Below are 18046 nucleotides of genomic sequence, written 5' to 3' on the forward strand. Positions count from 1 at the left end.
AGCACAGAGCCCTCGCCCCGCCGGGAGGGGCGGTGTCGCTTCGGCCGTCAAGCCCCCGCAGGCGACCAATCCCACAGTGCTCCGCGCTGCCCTCGCCGGCCACACGGGGCGCCCCTCGCCTGACGGGCGGCCGTCTTTTGACGCGAGTGCTGCGGCGGGGGGAGGAGGAAAAAAGACAGGCGCGCGCAACGTTGGTTCCGTCCGCTCCCCCCCCCCCTCCGCGCTTGGTTGAGGCCGCGCAGGCGCAGAGCGGCCCCTGGAGACCGCGATGTTTTGCTCTCCTCAGCCCCGTTCCAGCGGCTGCCCGGGGACGCCGCCGCCGCTCCATGGCCGCGGCCCTCGCCCTTCCCCCGCGGGCGGGCAGCATGGAGGCCAGTGAGCGCGGCGCCGGCGGGGACACGCGCGCGCCGAAGGGCCCGGGCTCGCCGGCGGAGCGGGAGCGGGAGCGGGAGGCCGCCCTGCTGCAGCAGCTGCTCCGCCGGGGCCCGGAGCCCGGCCCGGCCCTGCCCGCCCTGCGCGGCGGCGGCGGGGGCGGCGGCGGCGAGGAGCGGCCGGGGGCGGGCGAGCTGCCGCTGGCCGAGCTGGTGCGGGCCCTGCGCGGCGAGAGCCCGGCCCTGCGCCGGGAGGCCCTGCGGGGCCTGCGCCGCCGCCTCGCCCGGCCGGGCCTCGGCGCCCAGGTGCTGCGGGCGCTGGTGGAGCACGGGCTGGAGAGCGCCGAGCCCGCGCTGCGCACCGCCACCGCCCGCCTGCTGCCCGCGCTGCTGGCGCCGCCGCTGCCCCGCGCCCTGGAGCGGGAGCTGGAGCTGGACCTGGGCGAGCTCACCCTCAGCCTGGCCCGCAAGCTGGGCGCGCCGGCCCGGCCCGGTGCTGGACCCGGCCCGGGGGAGGAGGAGGAGGAGGAGGAGGCGGCCGCCGCCTTCAGCAGCCTCCGGCAGCTGGGCGAGAACCTGGGCCCCGAGCGCTTCCACGGCTACCTGGGCCGCCTGCCCTCCGCCCTGCGCGGCCACTACAACCGCCTGCTGGAGGCCCGGCTGGGCGGGGACACCTCGGGGCCCCTGCCCGCGGAGCAGGACCCGGTGAACACCAACCTCAAGTTCGGGCTCATCCCCCAGGAGTTGCACGGCCGCCTGCTGGACCAGGAAGACTACAAGAACCGCACCCGGGCGGTGGAGGAGCTCAAGCAGGTGCTGGTGGATGCCTTGCCCGCCAGTCTGCTCTCCACGCCAGCCCCAAGCCTGCTGGGGCTCATCAGTTTCCTCTACACGCTTCTGGATGACTCCAATTTCAAGGTGGTGCATGGCACTCTGGAGGTGCTGCACCTGCTGGCCCTGCGCCTGGGCGAGCGGGTTCAGGACTACCTGGGGCCCCTGGTGTCGGCCGCTGCCAAGGTGCTGGGAGACAACAAGGTGGCCATCCGGCAGGAGTACAATCGGCTCTTCCGGCTGCTGATGAAGGCGGGGGGTCCCCAACAGGTGCTGTGCATGCTGCTGCAGTCAGAGCATCTTCAGCACAAGAACTCCAAGGTCAGGGAGGAGGTAGTGAACATCTGCATTGCCTCCCTGCTCACGTACCCCAGTGAGGACTTTGACTTGCCCAAGCTGGTATTTGGGTTGGCACCAGCCCTGGTGGACAATAAGCGGAGGGTCCGTCATGCTGCACTGGAGGCCTTTGCAGTGTTGGCCTCTTCCATGGGCTCAGGCAAAACCAGTCTCCTCTTTAAGGCTGTGGATGCTGTGGAATTGCAGGACAACGGGGATGGGGTGATGCATGCTGTCCAGGCCAGGCTGGCCAGGAAAACGTTGCCTAAGCTAACAGACCAGGGGTTTGTGGAGTATGCTGTGCCCATGCCATCTTCTGCTCATGGCAGGGGGGCTCATCTGCCCCATGGAGCAGACACAGATTGGCTGTTGGCAGGCAACAGGACTCAGAGTGCACACAGTTACTGTGGGGATCACACAAGGGATGCTATGCAAAACTATGGCTCTCTCAGTCCCTATGCTGATCAAGGGATATGTCCCAGAAGGGTCTTAAGTGCAGGTAAAGGAAAAAACAAACTGCCTTGGGAAAACGAGCCTGCTGGAGGCACAGGATTCTGTTCAGGAAACCAGACACCTTTTACAAAGGGCACAGAACAGGTATGTACTCAACATTAATTCACTTAAACTTTTCTTTCAGAAGGTCCTTCCAGATAAGGATCACAGAGCTCTTTGTAAACATTTAATAAATGAAGTCTCAAGATCCTTTTGATACAGGTGATATTGCTTCTGTGTCACAGATAAGGAAACTGACATGCAGAAGCCAAGTGAGTTGCCAAAGTCAAGTAGTTTGTAGTTTGTGGTAGAGTTAGGAATAGTAGAAACCAGAATTCCTGTCATTAACAAAATGCAGTTTTGTGGGGTTTTTTTTTTTTCCCCCTCAGCAAAGTTGAAGGCAAGAGGAAGCTGGCTAGTTTTCTTCTAAGTGCACAAAGGTCTCATATACACTGAAAAGGGAACATGACTGCGATCCTACAGTGCACAATAAACTACTTTTGCTTCTGGCTTTTTATGCAGAGCTCTGGAGTGGTAGTCAATACTTTTGGCAGTGGTCTCAGCCACAGAATATTTAATGCATAGGTAATGTAAATAGTTACCTGAGCAGCATTTGGCCCTGACAGCCTGCCTTGACTAAGAAAGGTTTTAAGTCAGGCATAGCCCACTAATCCCAGTCTAAATTTGAACACTTCTCCTAGTCAAACTCCTGAATGTGAACTTAACATCCATAAATTAGTGACTGGCTGGGATGATTTAGTTGAGGTTGGTCCTGCTTTGAACAGTGGGTTGGAGTATATGACCTCTTGAGGTCTCTGCCAGCCCTGATCTATGATTCTGACTTCTCCAAGGTCATCTAAAGTTTCCCTTAGCTCTGTACTAGACAGCATTCCCTTATCATGAGAGTGATTTGTTGGATGTTCATGCAAAGTCTGTCTTTCTGCTAAGACTTCTGAAATCAAACAGGTTGTTTAATTTTGGTATGGCTTGCTATCTAAAAAGCTAACTCAAATAATGAGTGCTGGTGAGATAGAAAATCAGTCATACTGAAACAATTCTCCCCACTAAAAATGTTTTCAATTTAAAAGTTAGTTTTCAGTCATTGCTCGTGTTTCAGTACCTAGAGTTTTCCCCCCTAACTTATTAGCCTCACATAATGGATATAGAACCACTGAAAACTTGAGGGGTTTGTTCATTATGCACAAACATATTCCTTAATCAGTGTGTATATCTCTGTACAAATTTCTGAAGAGATGAAACGTTCAGATTGGCAGTCCTGGGCACTGATGTTATGTATATATCCACAGAACAGATCATTTAGGAAAGGCTTCGGTGCTGGTCTGCAGAGACCATCTCTGTATGTGAGAACAGATTTCACTAAGTTCTTGTCCTCCTTTATGAGACTGCTAACAATTATATTAATGCTAATTGTATTGCATTTGTAAACTGATGCCAGCTGTATATCATGGTGTGCATTAGTGTTCCAGACCTTTCACCTTTTTTAAAACTAGGAAACTTCGTATGAATGTGGAACTTCAGAAGTTACCTCTGGTCACTGCTTGAAGAGACAGTCCTCTCTGTGACATCGCAATTGGTTGCTGTGGAAATGGTTCCAATTTTTTTTAAAGTGAATGTGCTAGCAAAAGTGGCCATGTTTGATGCCCATACATTGGGAGGAGCCATCAAAGGGAGATCCACTGTCAAAAAGAATGGGCAAAAGTGGCCATATTGACAATACTTGAGACTAAAGGCCTGCATTTAGTCACAGAATCAGTAAAATATGGGTGGGAATGGTGTAAACATCCCTCATAGCACCCCATCAATGTGCTTGCTTTGACCTGGGGAAACAGCCTGAGGTGGTAGTGAATTATTCACTACAATTTATTTCTCCTTGATACTGCTGTAATATGGCTCTTTTTGAACAGAAGGCTGTGTGTGTGGTGATGTGAATGCCTGTCAGTTGTGAGACCTAGGTTGAGTCCAAGCTGTCTGTGATGCAACTGGAACACCGAATACTCTTAAGACCGTCTCTAGCCTGTGAACCATATACATACAGTAATGGTTTGTCTATATGATAGAGTTGCACTGGTATAACTCTTGCATGTAGGCAAAGGAGCCAGTTTTAGATCCTTGCAAGGACATGGCTTTCTCCATTTTCCTTGGAAGACTTACTCCAGTTACCTGGAACTCACTCAGGAAACCTTAAATATTTTAGCATGAACTTTCTTCATATATTTATCCCCCTATTCTTAGTTGTGTCATCTTGTGCCATGCGACGTGTCCTATTTTCCTTTTGTGGTTGGCACACCTAAAATATTTGTAGACTAGACCTTGAAAAAGTGTGTGGTAGATGGGAGATCTACAGCTGCACCAACAATTTCTGCAGAAAGTCAGATTTCATTTAAAAACACGAGGGGCTGGATCAACAAAGGGATTTAGGTTCAGTGTCTAATTTTCGGCATCCTTCTGCCAATGGACTCCTCAGCCCTGAGTTAGCTGCCCAGGTTCCCTGTATGATGCATGGGGAGAGTTAGGTGCTTTAGAATGGGATCCCCAAAAGCCAACAAGCTGAGCAGGGACTGGGAACTGTCTAAGCTAGCGAATAGGGAATATTGAGATGGAAGGGAGTTGGGACCTACCTCCTTCTAGAATTCACATCTCCTGGAGTTAGATGTCTACGCCCTTTCTTGCTGGGGGTGGGGGAGGATGAATACAAAGGCGGTGCACCCTTCTTCCCTCTAGTCTAGTGGTTAGAGCATTCACCCAGGGATGTGGGAGACTCGGGTTCAAATATCTCCTCTGTCTGATGTGGAGCAGGGATTTGAACTAGGCTATGGATAGGCTTGGAAGGATGTGACTTTTATTGGTTACTGTTGGTAAATGTCAATTTCACTGTTGGCCCACACACTCATTAAAAATATTTCCATCAGTAATTGAAATTTACAGGTAGGCAAAATAAGGAAAATGCCACATGAGAACTTACTAATTTGATTTAATGATACTTACTTTGTATATTTGAAATGCGATGTTAACAATTTGTGTTTTCACGGTTATAAAGCTGTAACTTTGAATCTCAATGTCTGTCATTTAAATAATTGTCTGATCCCCATAATTTCCCACAGCAGTCAAAATATAAATTGATAAAAATAAAAAAGCTTAAACCCCATAAGTTTGCCCAACTGAAATGTAAATGATTCAAATAGAAAAAATGCTTACAAATAAATATCAATATTTATTGACATTATAAAAAATAAAAATTCTGCCAAGCCTTGCCGCTTCTCTAAACTGTTAATTTTATTACCTCATTCTCATATCCCAACTCATTTGGTTGCTTCATCCCCCTGTTGAATCATGTCTGAGTTGCATCTTGTCAGAAACCTAGATTATAAATTTTCTGGGGCAGGGACTCTTTATTACTTGTTTTCTGGTGCTTGACACAATGAGGTCTTAAATCTTTGGAAAAAATAAATGTTAATGTCCTTTGGGGAAAGTTCAGTTTTGATGTAAGTACGTGAACTCTGTTTTTCAGTGAAGATGCATGTGCTTATTCCAGGGCTGAATTGACTATTCGTTTCCTGTATTTGGGGACATTATCTAACTGAAAGAGATGATCAGCTCTACTTTTTTGTGGTGTGACTTTCTCAGGACTGGGAAAACCAAAAATAAAAGACTTGCATAAATATTATTTCTCAAGTTTTGATTTTATAAAAAATAAAACAGAAACCTACAAAGTCACAGAAAAATATTTAGAGTACTTACCCTCTTGTGTAAATATAATGTTTAACTGTTAATTTAGGGACATTCCTTTGAGCTGAGTTTGTTTAAAAATTAACTTTTGGAGCTATTCAGTAGCTGAAAACTTATGAAATCAGTTTAATGTTTAATATTTTCAGCTCTCTAGCAGCAATGTTTTTAGGGACACTCTATAGGTTTTGGTGAATGCTGACCCCATGGCCTGTCTAGATTAGGATAAAAAATGAGCCACTGGAATGCATAAGCTAATGTGTTCTATGACTATGTCTACATTACAAATGCTATGCCAACACAGCTGAAGTGCTGCAGTTGCACTGGTGTAGCATAGGCACTTGCAGCGATGGAAGACTTTTTTCCATTTCTGTAGTAAATCTGCACATCTCTGAATGTTGGTAGCTAGGTCGACAGAAGAATTCTAACACATTCGAAACTGATTGAGTTAAAGCCTACAGGGGGAGCTTATTGCCCTATGTTACATTACTTTACAAACATACTCGTTAGAATGTATTAGCTAACACTCTAACATAGCACCTTTTATTCAAGGCCTATACCAGGCTAAGAGGGCAGAAGCACACTTGGGGTTAGGAGCATGGTCTGGAAGAGCAACTTGCCCTACTGCCCTTAAAAAACCAAAAGCAACTGCTTTTATCTTTGTTACGTTACTGTATAGAGGAGCATCTGCACTTTTGTCAACTTAGTTTTAATTTTGGCCAAGTGCCTAGCACACTTTTGGACCCCAGATGAACCTAATATCCTATTACTATGACTTCATCTCTTTGGCATAGTCTGAACACACAGTATTGATCATGATTTCAAGAACAAATAGCTCTTCTAACCAGTTACTTCAAATGTGCCAGGCCACAGCGCAGAACAATCAAGTGATAAAGGAGAAACTCAAAGCCAAAAATATTTGTTTTAAAGTTGCAAACAGTTATTCTAAAACTAAATTAACACCAAGGATGTTGCCTGAAGCTGGGAATGGATGACGGGATGGATCACTTGATGATTACCTGTTCTGTTCATTCCCTCTGAAGCACCTAGCACTGGCCACTGTTGGAAGACAGGATACAGGGCTAGATGAATCATTGGTCTGCCTCAGAAGGGCTGTTCTTATGTTCTGTGTTGCCTACTTCTAGAAGGTATCCAAGATTATATGCTGTTTTTATTTATTTTACGCCAAGAATATAAAGTATCCTAACTGCTGTAGAGCATTGTCAGCCGCTCCATAGTTAAGGATGCAGGCCAAGGCTTATAAATCGATTTTAAGGCCAGAAGGGGCCGTTGTGATAATCTGGTCTGGTCTCCTGCATAATATGGGCCAGAGAACATCACCCAGTAATGCTTGATTTAAGACTATACATTCTGTTTGAGCTAGCCTATAGTTACGTGTTATATTTCAGACAGCTCTAATCTTGAGTGAAAGGCTCGCCTTCCCTTGTCCTCCTCTGTCAAATGAAGTGTCCTTTCCTTCTGTAACCCCTCCAGTTAGCCAAGTGACCCGATCCTAATGCATTGCCTGATCTCCTTCATGCTCACTCTCCTCCTTTCCCTTATTATTTTCCTTATTCTCTTGCTCTTCTGACTCCCTTCCTTCACAATACAAGCAGGCTTTAGTCTCTCCCATTTAAAACAAACAAAAACTACCTACCTTTGACCCTACTTGCTTCTCCAGCTACTGCCCCTTTTTCATTTCATCTCTAAGCTCAATGAATGCATTTTTTACAATTTCTGTCTGAACTTTCTCTTCTCCAATCTAGCTTCAGCCCCGAGCGTTTCACTGAAAGTGCTCTCGCCAAAGTCTCTAATGACCCCTGCGTAAGTTTAGAACCATCTCAACCTGGCAGCTGCCTTTGGCAGTCAACCATGCTCTTCTTGGAATCCTGATCTGCCTTAGCTTCTGTGACTGTCCTCTCCTTTTCTTTTCCTCCTTCAGTGGATCTTTTCATCTGCCCCCAGCTTTCTGTGGGGCTCCACAGGGTTCTGTCCTCCATCCTTTTCCGTCTGCACATTTTCCTTCAGGTAATCTCATCAGCAAACACAAATTCAACTAGTGTCTCTATGCTGATGATGTAAAGATCTACCTCTTTACTCCAGACCTGTTTCCTTCTGTCCAAACTAAAATCTTGGCTTGTCTCTCTGACATTTCATCGATGTCTAGCAATCAGCTTCTAATATACTGGCCAATATAGTCTCATTGTTTCCTTGTGTTCACCGTCTGTCTGTGTCCATCTGTTGTCTCTTTGGAGCATCTTTTTATTCTGTTTATATAGCACCTAGCACAATGCATTCCTAGACCATGACTTTGACTCATAGGTGCTAACATAATACAAATAATAAGTAAACTGCAAATCAAGGTACATGAGGCTGAAAATGAGTAACATACCTTTGGGTCCACGTAGGCTTTTTCACCAAATTTCATGCATTGAATGAAGTGGAAACTCTTGAGTTGTAGTCTCCTAAAAATCCGGTGGGATGTTCTTGCCTTCTGAAAACTGCGTGTTTTGCTCATTCATAACTGAAAAGAGGTGAGGAAAGAAAGTAAAGCTGTGATGGGGGATGGGGTCTGAGACAAAATATGGCCTGTGGGCCTGAAACATTGTTGGAGGGACTGGCACTGCTCCAGAGCCAAGGTGCATGGGGGATCCACCGAGGATTACAGATGAGTTGCAGCCACCTATTGTTACCCATGTGGCAGGCAACAGAGATTAACTCTCCTGAGCAAAAGTCCTGACCTAGGCCTGGTCTACACTGGTGACTCAGGTCGACTTAATTACACCCGCGTCTACACTGGCACCACTGCTAATTCGAATTAAGGTGCCTGTAAAATCAACTTTAAGACCACCTCTGCAAGTGGCGTAGCGCCTAATTCGAATTTTTTAAATAGATTTAGTGTCCGTGTAGACACAACCGAACTTAAATCGAATTAAACGACCTCTGGAATGTATCCCACAATGCCCCGTTTTGACCGCTCTGGACAGTCGCACTGTGCTGCTCAGTGGTCACGCTAGCAGGAAAAGTCCCCTCCCCGCAAGCCCCGGGAAGATTTGAATGTTCATTTCCTGTGCTGCCAGCGTGGAGAGAGTACTCCTCATGGCTACTGCAAAGCCCAAACGCGCTGCAGCATGGAGTCGACCAGAGGTCTTAGACCTCATTGGGCTATGGGGCGAGGAGTCTGTTCTGGCTCAGCTCAGAGCCAGCAAAAGGAATCTGGACATTTATGGGAAGATATCCCAGGGCATGCTGGAGAAGGGACACCAGAGGAACGCTCAGCAGTGCCACGTGAAGATCGAGGAGCTGCGCCAGTCGTATCAGAAAACCAGGGAAGCTAACAGCCGCTTTGGCTCCTTGACCAAAAAATGCTGGTTCTATGATGAGGTGCACGCAATTCTCGGTGGCGATCTCACCACGGTGCCTCCCCCACAGCATCGATACTTCCTCTAGGTCACAGTCTGTGATCAACAATGAGGACTCCGTGGAGGAGGAGGAAGCTGAGGAGAGCAGGGTGCAGGAGAGCGGGTTGTCCGTTCTCCCAGAAAGTCAGGACTTATTCCTGATCCCCGATCAGTCCAGCAGCACACAGGACAGCACTAATGATCCCGGGGAAGGCACATCTGGTGAGTTTTTTTTTTTTTCTTATTAGCATTTCTGTCCTTTTACATTGGGTGTGGGGGGCTCGAAGTGGATTTCAGGCGTTTCAGTGACTGTACTGTGTGTTTAACCAAGGAACAGTTGATTTATGTGATGAGAAATGCTACGTTTATCAGTTGATATCTTATGGAAAATTTAATGTATGTAATCTGTTATCCCTCGAAAAACTTTTCAGGGGAGGGCTGCCTTGTTCCTCCCTCCACAGTAGGATTCTTCTATGCAATCAAGGTAGCCAGCATCATGGTGTAACACTGCTGGTACCCCGCTGCGTCCAGCAAATCTGTGTTTTAAGCATAGCCTCCCCCACCCCCAGGATATCCACAGTTCCTCTCTAAGGGTTTAAAATACAAGCAGAGAGGAGGAATCATTTGCTACATTTTTTCAGTGGATCATTGTCTACATTGTATCAGGGGATCATTATCTAAATTGTTACATTTGTATCAGTTTCTTCACTATGCTGACTGTGACTACCTTGTTGTTTTTCTTTCTTTCTGTAGACACCTGGCACTGGACCCACCCTTAAGACAGACTGTCTCAGATTAGGAAGAGAAGGAGTGAAAAAAAAAAGGGGGCAGAGATGACATGTTTGCGGAGCTCGTGAACGCCTCAGCAGCCGCAGAGACAGAGCACAGAGCGTGGAGGCTGACCTTATCACAGGACATGGACAGGAAGTCGCCGAAAAATGATGGAGCATGATTGCAGCACCACACAGGAAATGCTGCGAATTATACGGGACCAGGCAGACATGCTCCAGCAGCTTGTGGAGCTTCAGGAGGAGCGGAGGCAGGACAGAGTCCCGCTGCAGCCCCTATATAATGCCCCTCAACCCAGGGCTTTGCCGCCCTCCCCCACCCCCAAGAGGTCTCGGAAGAGATTGTCCAGGCCGCAGAAAGCAGCGGTGGCCATGCTGATAGCTGGGCAGCAAGCTACCACCCTACCCCTTGAGAGAGTGAATGAACACTCCCCTTCCCCCATGATTTGAATGTTCAGAAATAAAGTTTTGCATCATTTCAACACGTTTCTTTATTAAATCATATCTTGTTCAGGAGGGATTTGGTGGGCACAGATATCGTTGGGAGGGCGAGGGGGGGTTCACCAAAGGCAAACAACATACAGGAACAGAAATCAGTCCTGCATCTCATTGCAGAACCTGGTTTTCAAAGCTTCCCTAATGCAAAGCGCTCCATGGTTCGCTCTCAGCGTAGTGCTGGCATCTGGCTGCTCATAATTGGCGGCCAGTCTTTCTGCCTCCACAGCCCAACCCTGGGGGAACCTCTCACCCTTCACTTCACACACATTATGAAGAACACAGCAAGCTGATATCACAGACGGGAGGTACTTCTCACTCATGTCCAGCCTAGTGAGGAGACTCCTCCATCTACCCTTTAAACGCCCAAAGGCACATTCTGTAACCATTCTGCAACTGCTTAACCTCTTATTAAAACGCTCCTTGTCACTGTCAAGGTGCCCAGTGTACGGCTTCATTTGCCAAGGGAGCAAGGGGTAAGCAGGATCCCCAGGATCACTATGGGCATTTCCACACCCCTGATGTGAAGTCAGGGAAGAAAGTTTCTGCCTACATCTTAGAGAACAGCCCCGAGTTACGAAATACACAAGCATCATGCACCTTCCCACACCACCCCACATAGATGTCAGTGGAACAACCCCTGTGATCCACAACCCCCTGCAGGACCATGGAGAAGTATCCCTTGCGGTTTATGTACTCGGTCGCTAGGTGGGCAGGCGCTAAGATAGGGATGTGTGTCCCGTCAGTGGCCCCCCCCCGCCACTGTTTGGGAAGCCCATCGTGGCAAACCCCTCCACTATGTCCTGCACATTTCCCAGAGTCGCTAGCCTTTGTAGCAGAAGTCTATTTATGGCCCTGCACACTTGATTCACGGCTATGACCACTGTAGATTTACCGACTCCAAATTGATTCCCAACCGAGCGGTAACAGTCGGGGGTTGCCAGCTTCCAGAGAGCGATGGCGACTCTCTTCTCCACTGTCATAGTTTGTCTCAAGCGAGTGTTCACGTGCTTCAGGGACGGGGCCAGCTCCGAGCACAATTCAAGGAGAGTTGCCTTTTGCATCTGAAAGTTTTGCAGCCACTGATCATCATCCCACAGCTGCATAATGATGCAGTCCCACCAGTCTCTGCTTGTTTCCCTGCACTAGAACCGGTGCTCCATGGAGTGCAGATGACTCATTACAGCCTGCAGCAATTGGGAATTATTCTGCTCGATGTCTTGTAGCAGGGCAGACTCGGTGGCATCGGTGTTGTCTCTGCTTCAGCTTCTTGCTCTGTTTCTAAAATAATCGATGACAAGCCGCAATGTATTTGTCATGCTCACCATTATAGTGCAGAGTTGAGCTGGCTCCATGTCTCTGTAGCAATGGCGATCATGGGGAGTAAAAAAACAGCATGAAAATACTTTTCCTGTTTATTTGGGGGGCAGGGGGAAAAATGGGGGGGAAGCAGCGTTGCATCCTGGGACGATGACACTCGTCCCAACAGCCACCGTGACTAGTTGCACTGTGGGATAGCTACCCACGTAGCACTGTTTTCCAATTAGAATTAAGGCTGGTCAGTGTAAACGCAAGAGACCAGCGCAAACAGCATAGTGTGTACATTCTGCTGCGATTTCTAAGTCGGCTGCTGAAAGTCAAATTAAACAAAGTCGACCTCCCGTGGCAGTGTAGACATAGTCCTAATGGTGCAGTTGTCTTGGTGGAATGATTCTCTTTGAAACAGGTATGGAGCTTCGTTAGATCCCCAATAGCACAGCTCAAAACTGTGTTCCCAGTCTTGCGGAATTAAATGTCCCATGTTTGCCTAGTGCACTTCAGGAGATGCTCATTGTAAAGTGGGGAAGCTTTCGGGCATGCTCTCATGAGGTGGTGAAAAGGAGAGTTTAGAACAAATATCGAATGGTTCCTGAAGAATGTCATGAATCATAGAATCATAGAGTTGGAAGGGACCTCAGGAGGTCATCAAGTCCAATCCCCTGCTCAAAGCAGGACTAACCTCAGCTAAATAACCCCAGCGAGGGTTTTGTCAAGGCGCAGCTTAAAAACCTCTAAAGATGGAGATTCCACCACCTCTCTAGGTAACCCATGAATTACCGTTACTCATGTGAAATCCCTCTGAATTAATTGCATTTTTACAAATAACCCAAATGTTACTAAGCCTTGCAAACACAGCAAGGGTAAGTATTACAAATCTGTCATTTAATAAAGCATTGTGCAGCTACCTACTTAATCTCTTTGTCTCATTCCTGCTAAATTCCATTGTCTGTACAAAGTATGGCCAGGGAGGAGTTAAGGCTGCAGCTGCCCAATGGGACCTTCTGGTTTGCATATCCTTCCTGAAAGGGAGACCTGAATTAACCAAACTCATCGTGCATAACCAGGAAATATAGTAAAGGTGACTTTCCAAACAGAACAGCCTCACAGCCTTACCTACTCCTGAAGCGATGTTCAGAGAAACTTGGAACGTCACAGTACCTTATTCTTCCCTAACAAAAGCTGGCATGTTTTTCTTGCCCATTACATCTCCAGATAAAGACTTCTATTTTGTATAGTTCACCAAGATCTCCAGTGTGATAGCAGAGCACTGTGGCGTAATTGCTACTGATTCATAAATCCCACTGACCATGTTGATCTGCTTCCCCTTGTTTCCAGCTGCACAGTCACAGTTAAACAAGTTAAACCTACATCATGGGATTTCCTAAAATTAATTTTTCACTATGAGTAATAGACTCATAGACTATAAGGTCAGAAGGGACCATTATGATCATCTACGTCTGACTTCCTGCACAATGTAGGGCACAGAACTTCACCCACCCACTCCTGTAATAGACTCCTAACCTATGACTGAATTATTGAAGTCCTCAAATAATGACTTAAAGACTTCAAGATACAGAGAATCCACCAGCAAGTGACCTGTGCCCCATGCTGCAGAGAAAGGCGAAACCCCCCCAGGGCGTATGCCGATCTGCTCTGTGGGAGAATTCCTTCCTGACCTCAAATGTGGTGATTAGCTAAACCCGAGCATGTAAGCAAGACTCACCAGCAAGAAACCCAGAAGGAATTCTCTGTAGTAACTCAGAGCCCACCCCATCTAACATCCCTTCTGAGGCCATTGGGCATATTTAGTAGTCAAATATCAGACAATTGCCAAATTAGGCTGACCAATCATACCATCTCTTCCATAAACTTATCAAACTATGTCTTGAAGCCAGCTAGATTTCTTGTTCTCACTGATTCCGTTGGAAGGCTGTTCCAGAACTTCACTTCCCTGATGGTTAAAACCTTCGTCTAATTTCAAGTCTAAACTTCCTGATGACTAGTTTATATCCATTTGTTCTTGTGTCCACCTTGGTGCTGAATTTAAATAACTCCTCTCCCTCCCTGGTATTTATCCCTCTTATGTATATATAGCGAGCAATCATATCTCCCCTCAGCCTTCTTTTGATTAGGCTAAACAAGCCAAGCTCTTTTAGTCTCCTCTCATAAGGCAGTTTTTCCATTCCTCGGATCATCCTAGTAGCCCTTCTCTGCACCTGTTCCCGTTTGAATTAATCTTTCGTAAACATGGGACCTAAACTTTGCGTTTAAAGACTTTGTTGTGTTGTGTAGGAGAATGTGCGTACTGAACCTTCCATAAATATAAACTCAGCTATAGCTTTTGCTCTGTAAAACAGTGTGGATCACTTCACCCACTTTTGAAAAGCAGCTTCCTTGAGAGTGGAAAACAACAGCTGTTGAATAGTGTGCAGCAATATTATGCAACAGTTCAGAAGAGAAGTATACATGAGCCATACTTAATTTTCACATAGCTTCATTGTTCATATATACTAGCATGACCAGATGTTCTGATTTTATAGGGACATTCCTGATATTCGGGTCTTTATCTTATATAGGCCCCTATTACCCCGCACCCTCTGTCCCAATTTTTCACACTTGCTATCTGGTCACCTAATACATACAGTTGAAACCCTCCTCCCTTGCCAATTACTTATTAAGTTGGGAATTCCTTGTGGGACTTAGTGGCTGGGTCTCTTGAGGGCAATAAGAACAGCCATATGGGTCAGACCAATGGTCCATCTAGCCCTGTGACCTGTCTTAAGACAGTGGCCAATGCCAGGTGCTTCAGAGGGAATTAACAGAACAGGGCAATCATCAAGTGATCCATCCTATCGCTCATTCCCTGCTTCTGGCAAACTGCAATCCCTGCCCATTCTGGCTAATATCCATTGATGGACCCCCATGAATTTATCTAGTTCTTTTTTGAGCCCTGTTATAGTCTTGGCCCTCACATCATTGAAACCCTCCTTCCTTTCCAGTTGCTTATTAAGTTGCGAATTTCTGGGGTGACTTGGTGGCTGGGTCACTGGAGGGCAATAGTGACATAAATCATCATGTGTCCTCTGAAACTAGTATTATGAAACAAGTTTGGTCTCTTGTTCTCAGTAGGAAAAGCATCAGCATACTAAAACCACCACCATAGCTGCCATTTCTCAACAAAGAGAGCACAGAGAAAATGGGAAAGAGGGCAGAATTATCCCTCTGATCATAAAACTTGTTCCTCCAGTCAGAGTTGAGGCATGTTGATTGGACAATGAGAGTAAAGGAGAGGTTTTTCCCTGCCAGTTCTCCGGATAAAGAGAATTTCAGTTTCTAGGACCGTCAATCTGATGCTTTCACAATCTGTTGGTTGAAAGGGACTAGAGTATGGAACCTAGTATTCTTATGTGGTTGGCACTAGGGGATGGCCTCTGTGGAGCTGAAGACCAAAAGTTCTGTTCTCCAAGCTATGTTTTCTGTTTAGCTGGCAGATCTAGATTTGTGGCTTGTCCTATGCTGTTGTGCTTCCTGTCTGAACTTCAAGCTCTAAAGTTGTTTAACAATTTTCAAAAGTAGTAAATTCACCCAGAGAAGGATGTGGTCTAGCAGAGGATTGGGCGCTAGGACTCTTGAGTTCTAATCTCGGTTTTGACTGTCTCTTGATAGCCTTGGACAAATCGCTTGGATGCTCTGTATTAGTTGCTTTTCTAGTAAAACAATGCTAATACAAACACATTGAAGATAAGCACTATATAATGCTATGTTTTGTCATTATTATACATTATTATTGACAGTTTCATGCTGTTTGTTTCAATAGACGTTGCAAATGAAGGTGTCTCTCACTTCGTTTTTTAATTCTGTTTGTGTCAGTAGCTCCAAGGGAGCCATTCTGATCTCAACAAGATAGTTCTAGCAGATTCGGTTTCCCCATAGACTTTCATTAGAAGAATCTAGTCTCAGTGGAAGACTCAAGCATCTGTGCTTGTACAGACTAATCGCAGTGACATACATCTCAAACTGGATGATTATCTACAAGTTAAGCAGAAAAGAAATGAATTATAAATTATTTTAAAAGCTTTCATTCTTGAGCAGAGAACTTAAGTCAGGTTTTAAACTGCTTAGTTTTAAGCCCCTGAAATATGGAGATTCAAAATTGATATATGGATTAACCTTTAACTATAGTTTGTGTGGCAGCAGTGCATAACATCCAGAAGATAAAATAAAATTTGGGTTTCTTTTTTGGCTAATAAAAACAAGAATATCAAAGAAATGTAGAAACCATTTCAATTTAAGGACCACTATGCATGCATCCGTGTATGGAATAATAGCACAAAAGTTAACAACCTTCCCCATAAACCAGTTGAAAAAAAGTGTTTTGTTTTTTCCATTTTAAACCAAAATAGCCAAATCACTGTTTGGAATATAGAGAGAGTAGAACTTGTGGCAGACGTTTACCATGTGCACACTGGAAGGAATTTGTCATTTTGAGGAAGAGAGGCTAACTAGAGGCAGCAGGATTTAAAATGGATAACTTAATAAACTTCAGCATTCAAACATTTGTTCCATTTCAGAAAGGTTATAATTTTGTTTTTGTTCTTTTGGGCAAGGTGATGACTTTTTAAAGTGTTCTGCAGATCTTGAACTAGAAAGACAGTCCTAAAGCTTTGGTTTAAACTTTAAATAACCTTTGATAGCGTGTGATAAGAAGGGATTCAGCTTAATTTCTGCAGTTAAGACATTTTATGAAACTTAAGTAAATATTTTAATTTTAAAATTCAAGACATGCTCACAGTCACATTATACATCTCATAATTACACCATTTCAGATACAATCATCCATGGTGTGAAAAGATTCTGGGCCAAATTAATAGATTTCAAAGCTAGAAGGGACCATTGTGATCATCTAGTCGGATCTCCTGTATAGCACAGTACATAGAATTTCCCCCAAATAATTTATAGAGCAGAACTGCTAGAAAAATCTGCCCTTTGCTATGTCTCTGAATCCCTGTTGGCTTCAGTAGAGTTTTATGTGTGTAAATGAAGACAAAATTAGGCTTTATGTATGCTGACCAAGATGGTCTAACTTTCAAGACTATCACTTGTCAAATTATTACAGCAGTAACACTCTCCACATAAAACATTTAGTAAACCTTAGAATTGGCCACTGTCTTGTGTAGTTTACACTTCATGTTTTGTTGTTCAGTTGTAGTAAGGTCGTATAGCTTGTGTAGTAGTTATGCAGTAGATCAGTTTCTCCATGTAAAAGTTCTAGGCAGTGACAATTGCAGTATTTGGTTGCAGTCTCTATTTTGAGCTCATTTATCTAGTCAAACGGATGCGCCTTTTAAGATTTCATTAGGTAGTGTCAGTTTATAACATCTCATGTAAATTACAGTGCAGTTGTTTTATCAGACTACTTAAAATTCCATGTATTCAATATGACTTTGAAAATATTTGAGTTGAAACTCCTGTTTTCAGAATTCAGACCTCAGGGTGAACTGATACTTGCATTGAAATTAAAAGTCAAGATTTTCCTAAAAGAGAACTTATTGCCTGAGAAATGTGCTGGCTTGTTGGCCTTGGAGAATGAAGTCCTCTGTCCACAAAACCTTTTTCAAAGAACGCTTTCTGATGCCACCTACTCCTCCAATTAATATACCTCACCCTAGACAGTGCTGTGAACTCCAGGACTGAGTGAATAATTTAGTCTCCATTCACGCATGTCAGCAGAGAGGTCAGAGGTGCCAGTTATAGTAGTTTCTGTGATTTAGACATATGTCCACTGGGAACTCGATTGAGACCACCTTACTTCTCATTATAGACCACCTTTCTAACATGTGCTGCATTCAGACCAATGAAAGGCTCCATATCCCATTTATCAATCCCTTCTAGTCCTCCAGTAAATGATTATCGGAGACTTCTTCTGTTTAGCCAGGACTCTTGGAAAGTAGGATTTGAAACATTAGTATTAATACAAATAAAATATTCCTGTGGATTCTGATAAATAATTAACACGTATGTTCATTAACTGTTGTTGCATATCGCTGACTTTGGAAATAAGTTGGGCTTTCTGAAAGGCCAGTTAAGCATAAGTGGGGAGGCAGATCTAGTTCCCTACTCTCTGATTTTCTGTTTGTAATTTTAAAATAAAATTTTAATTCTAACAAACTATATTTAATTGCATAAAGAATTTCATTCCTGCTTCATCCCTGCTTGTATAGTGATGAGTCATTGTACTTGATCCCTTCAGTAAATTATCTTAGATTGC

General features: G+C 45.3%; 1 protein-coding gene across 2 annotated transcripts in view; it reads left to right on the forward strand.

Moving 5' to 3' along the window:
- Positions 1-228: 228 nt before the first annotated feature.
- Positions 229-18046, forward strand: part of TOGARAM1 (TOG array regulator of axonemal microtubules 1) — a 77092-nt gene continuing 59274 nt past the window's right edge. For both annotated transcript variants that reach the window (XM_067554704.1, XM_067554705.1), the window contains exon 1: positions 229-2135. In XM_067554704.1, the coding sequence (XP_067410805.1) occupies positions 327-2135 (1809 nt within the window). In that variant the 5' untranslated portion in view covers positions 229-326. The remainder of the gene's footprint in view (positions 2136-18046) is intronic.

Source organism: Emydura macquarii, unplaced genomic scaffold (assembly GCF_026122565.2).
Source record: "Emydura macquarii macquarii isolate MOO-44397 ecotype Brisbane River unplaced genomic scaffold, CSIRO-AGI_Emac_v2 contig_1551, whole genome shotgun sequence".
Lineage (NCBI taxonomy): Eukaryota > Metazoa > Chordata > Testudines > Chelidae > Emydura > Emydura macquarii.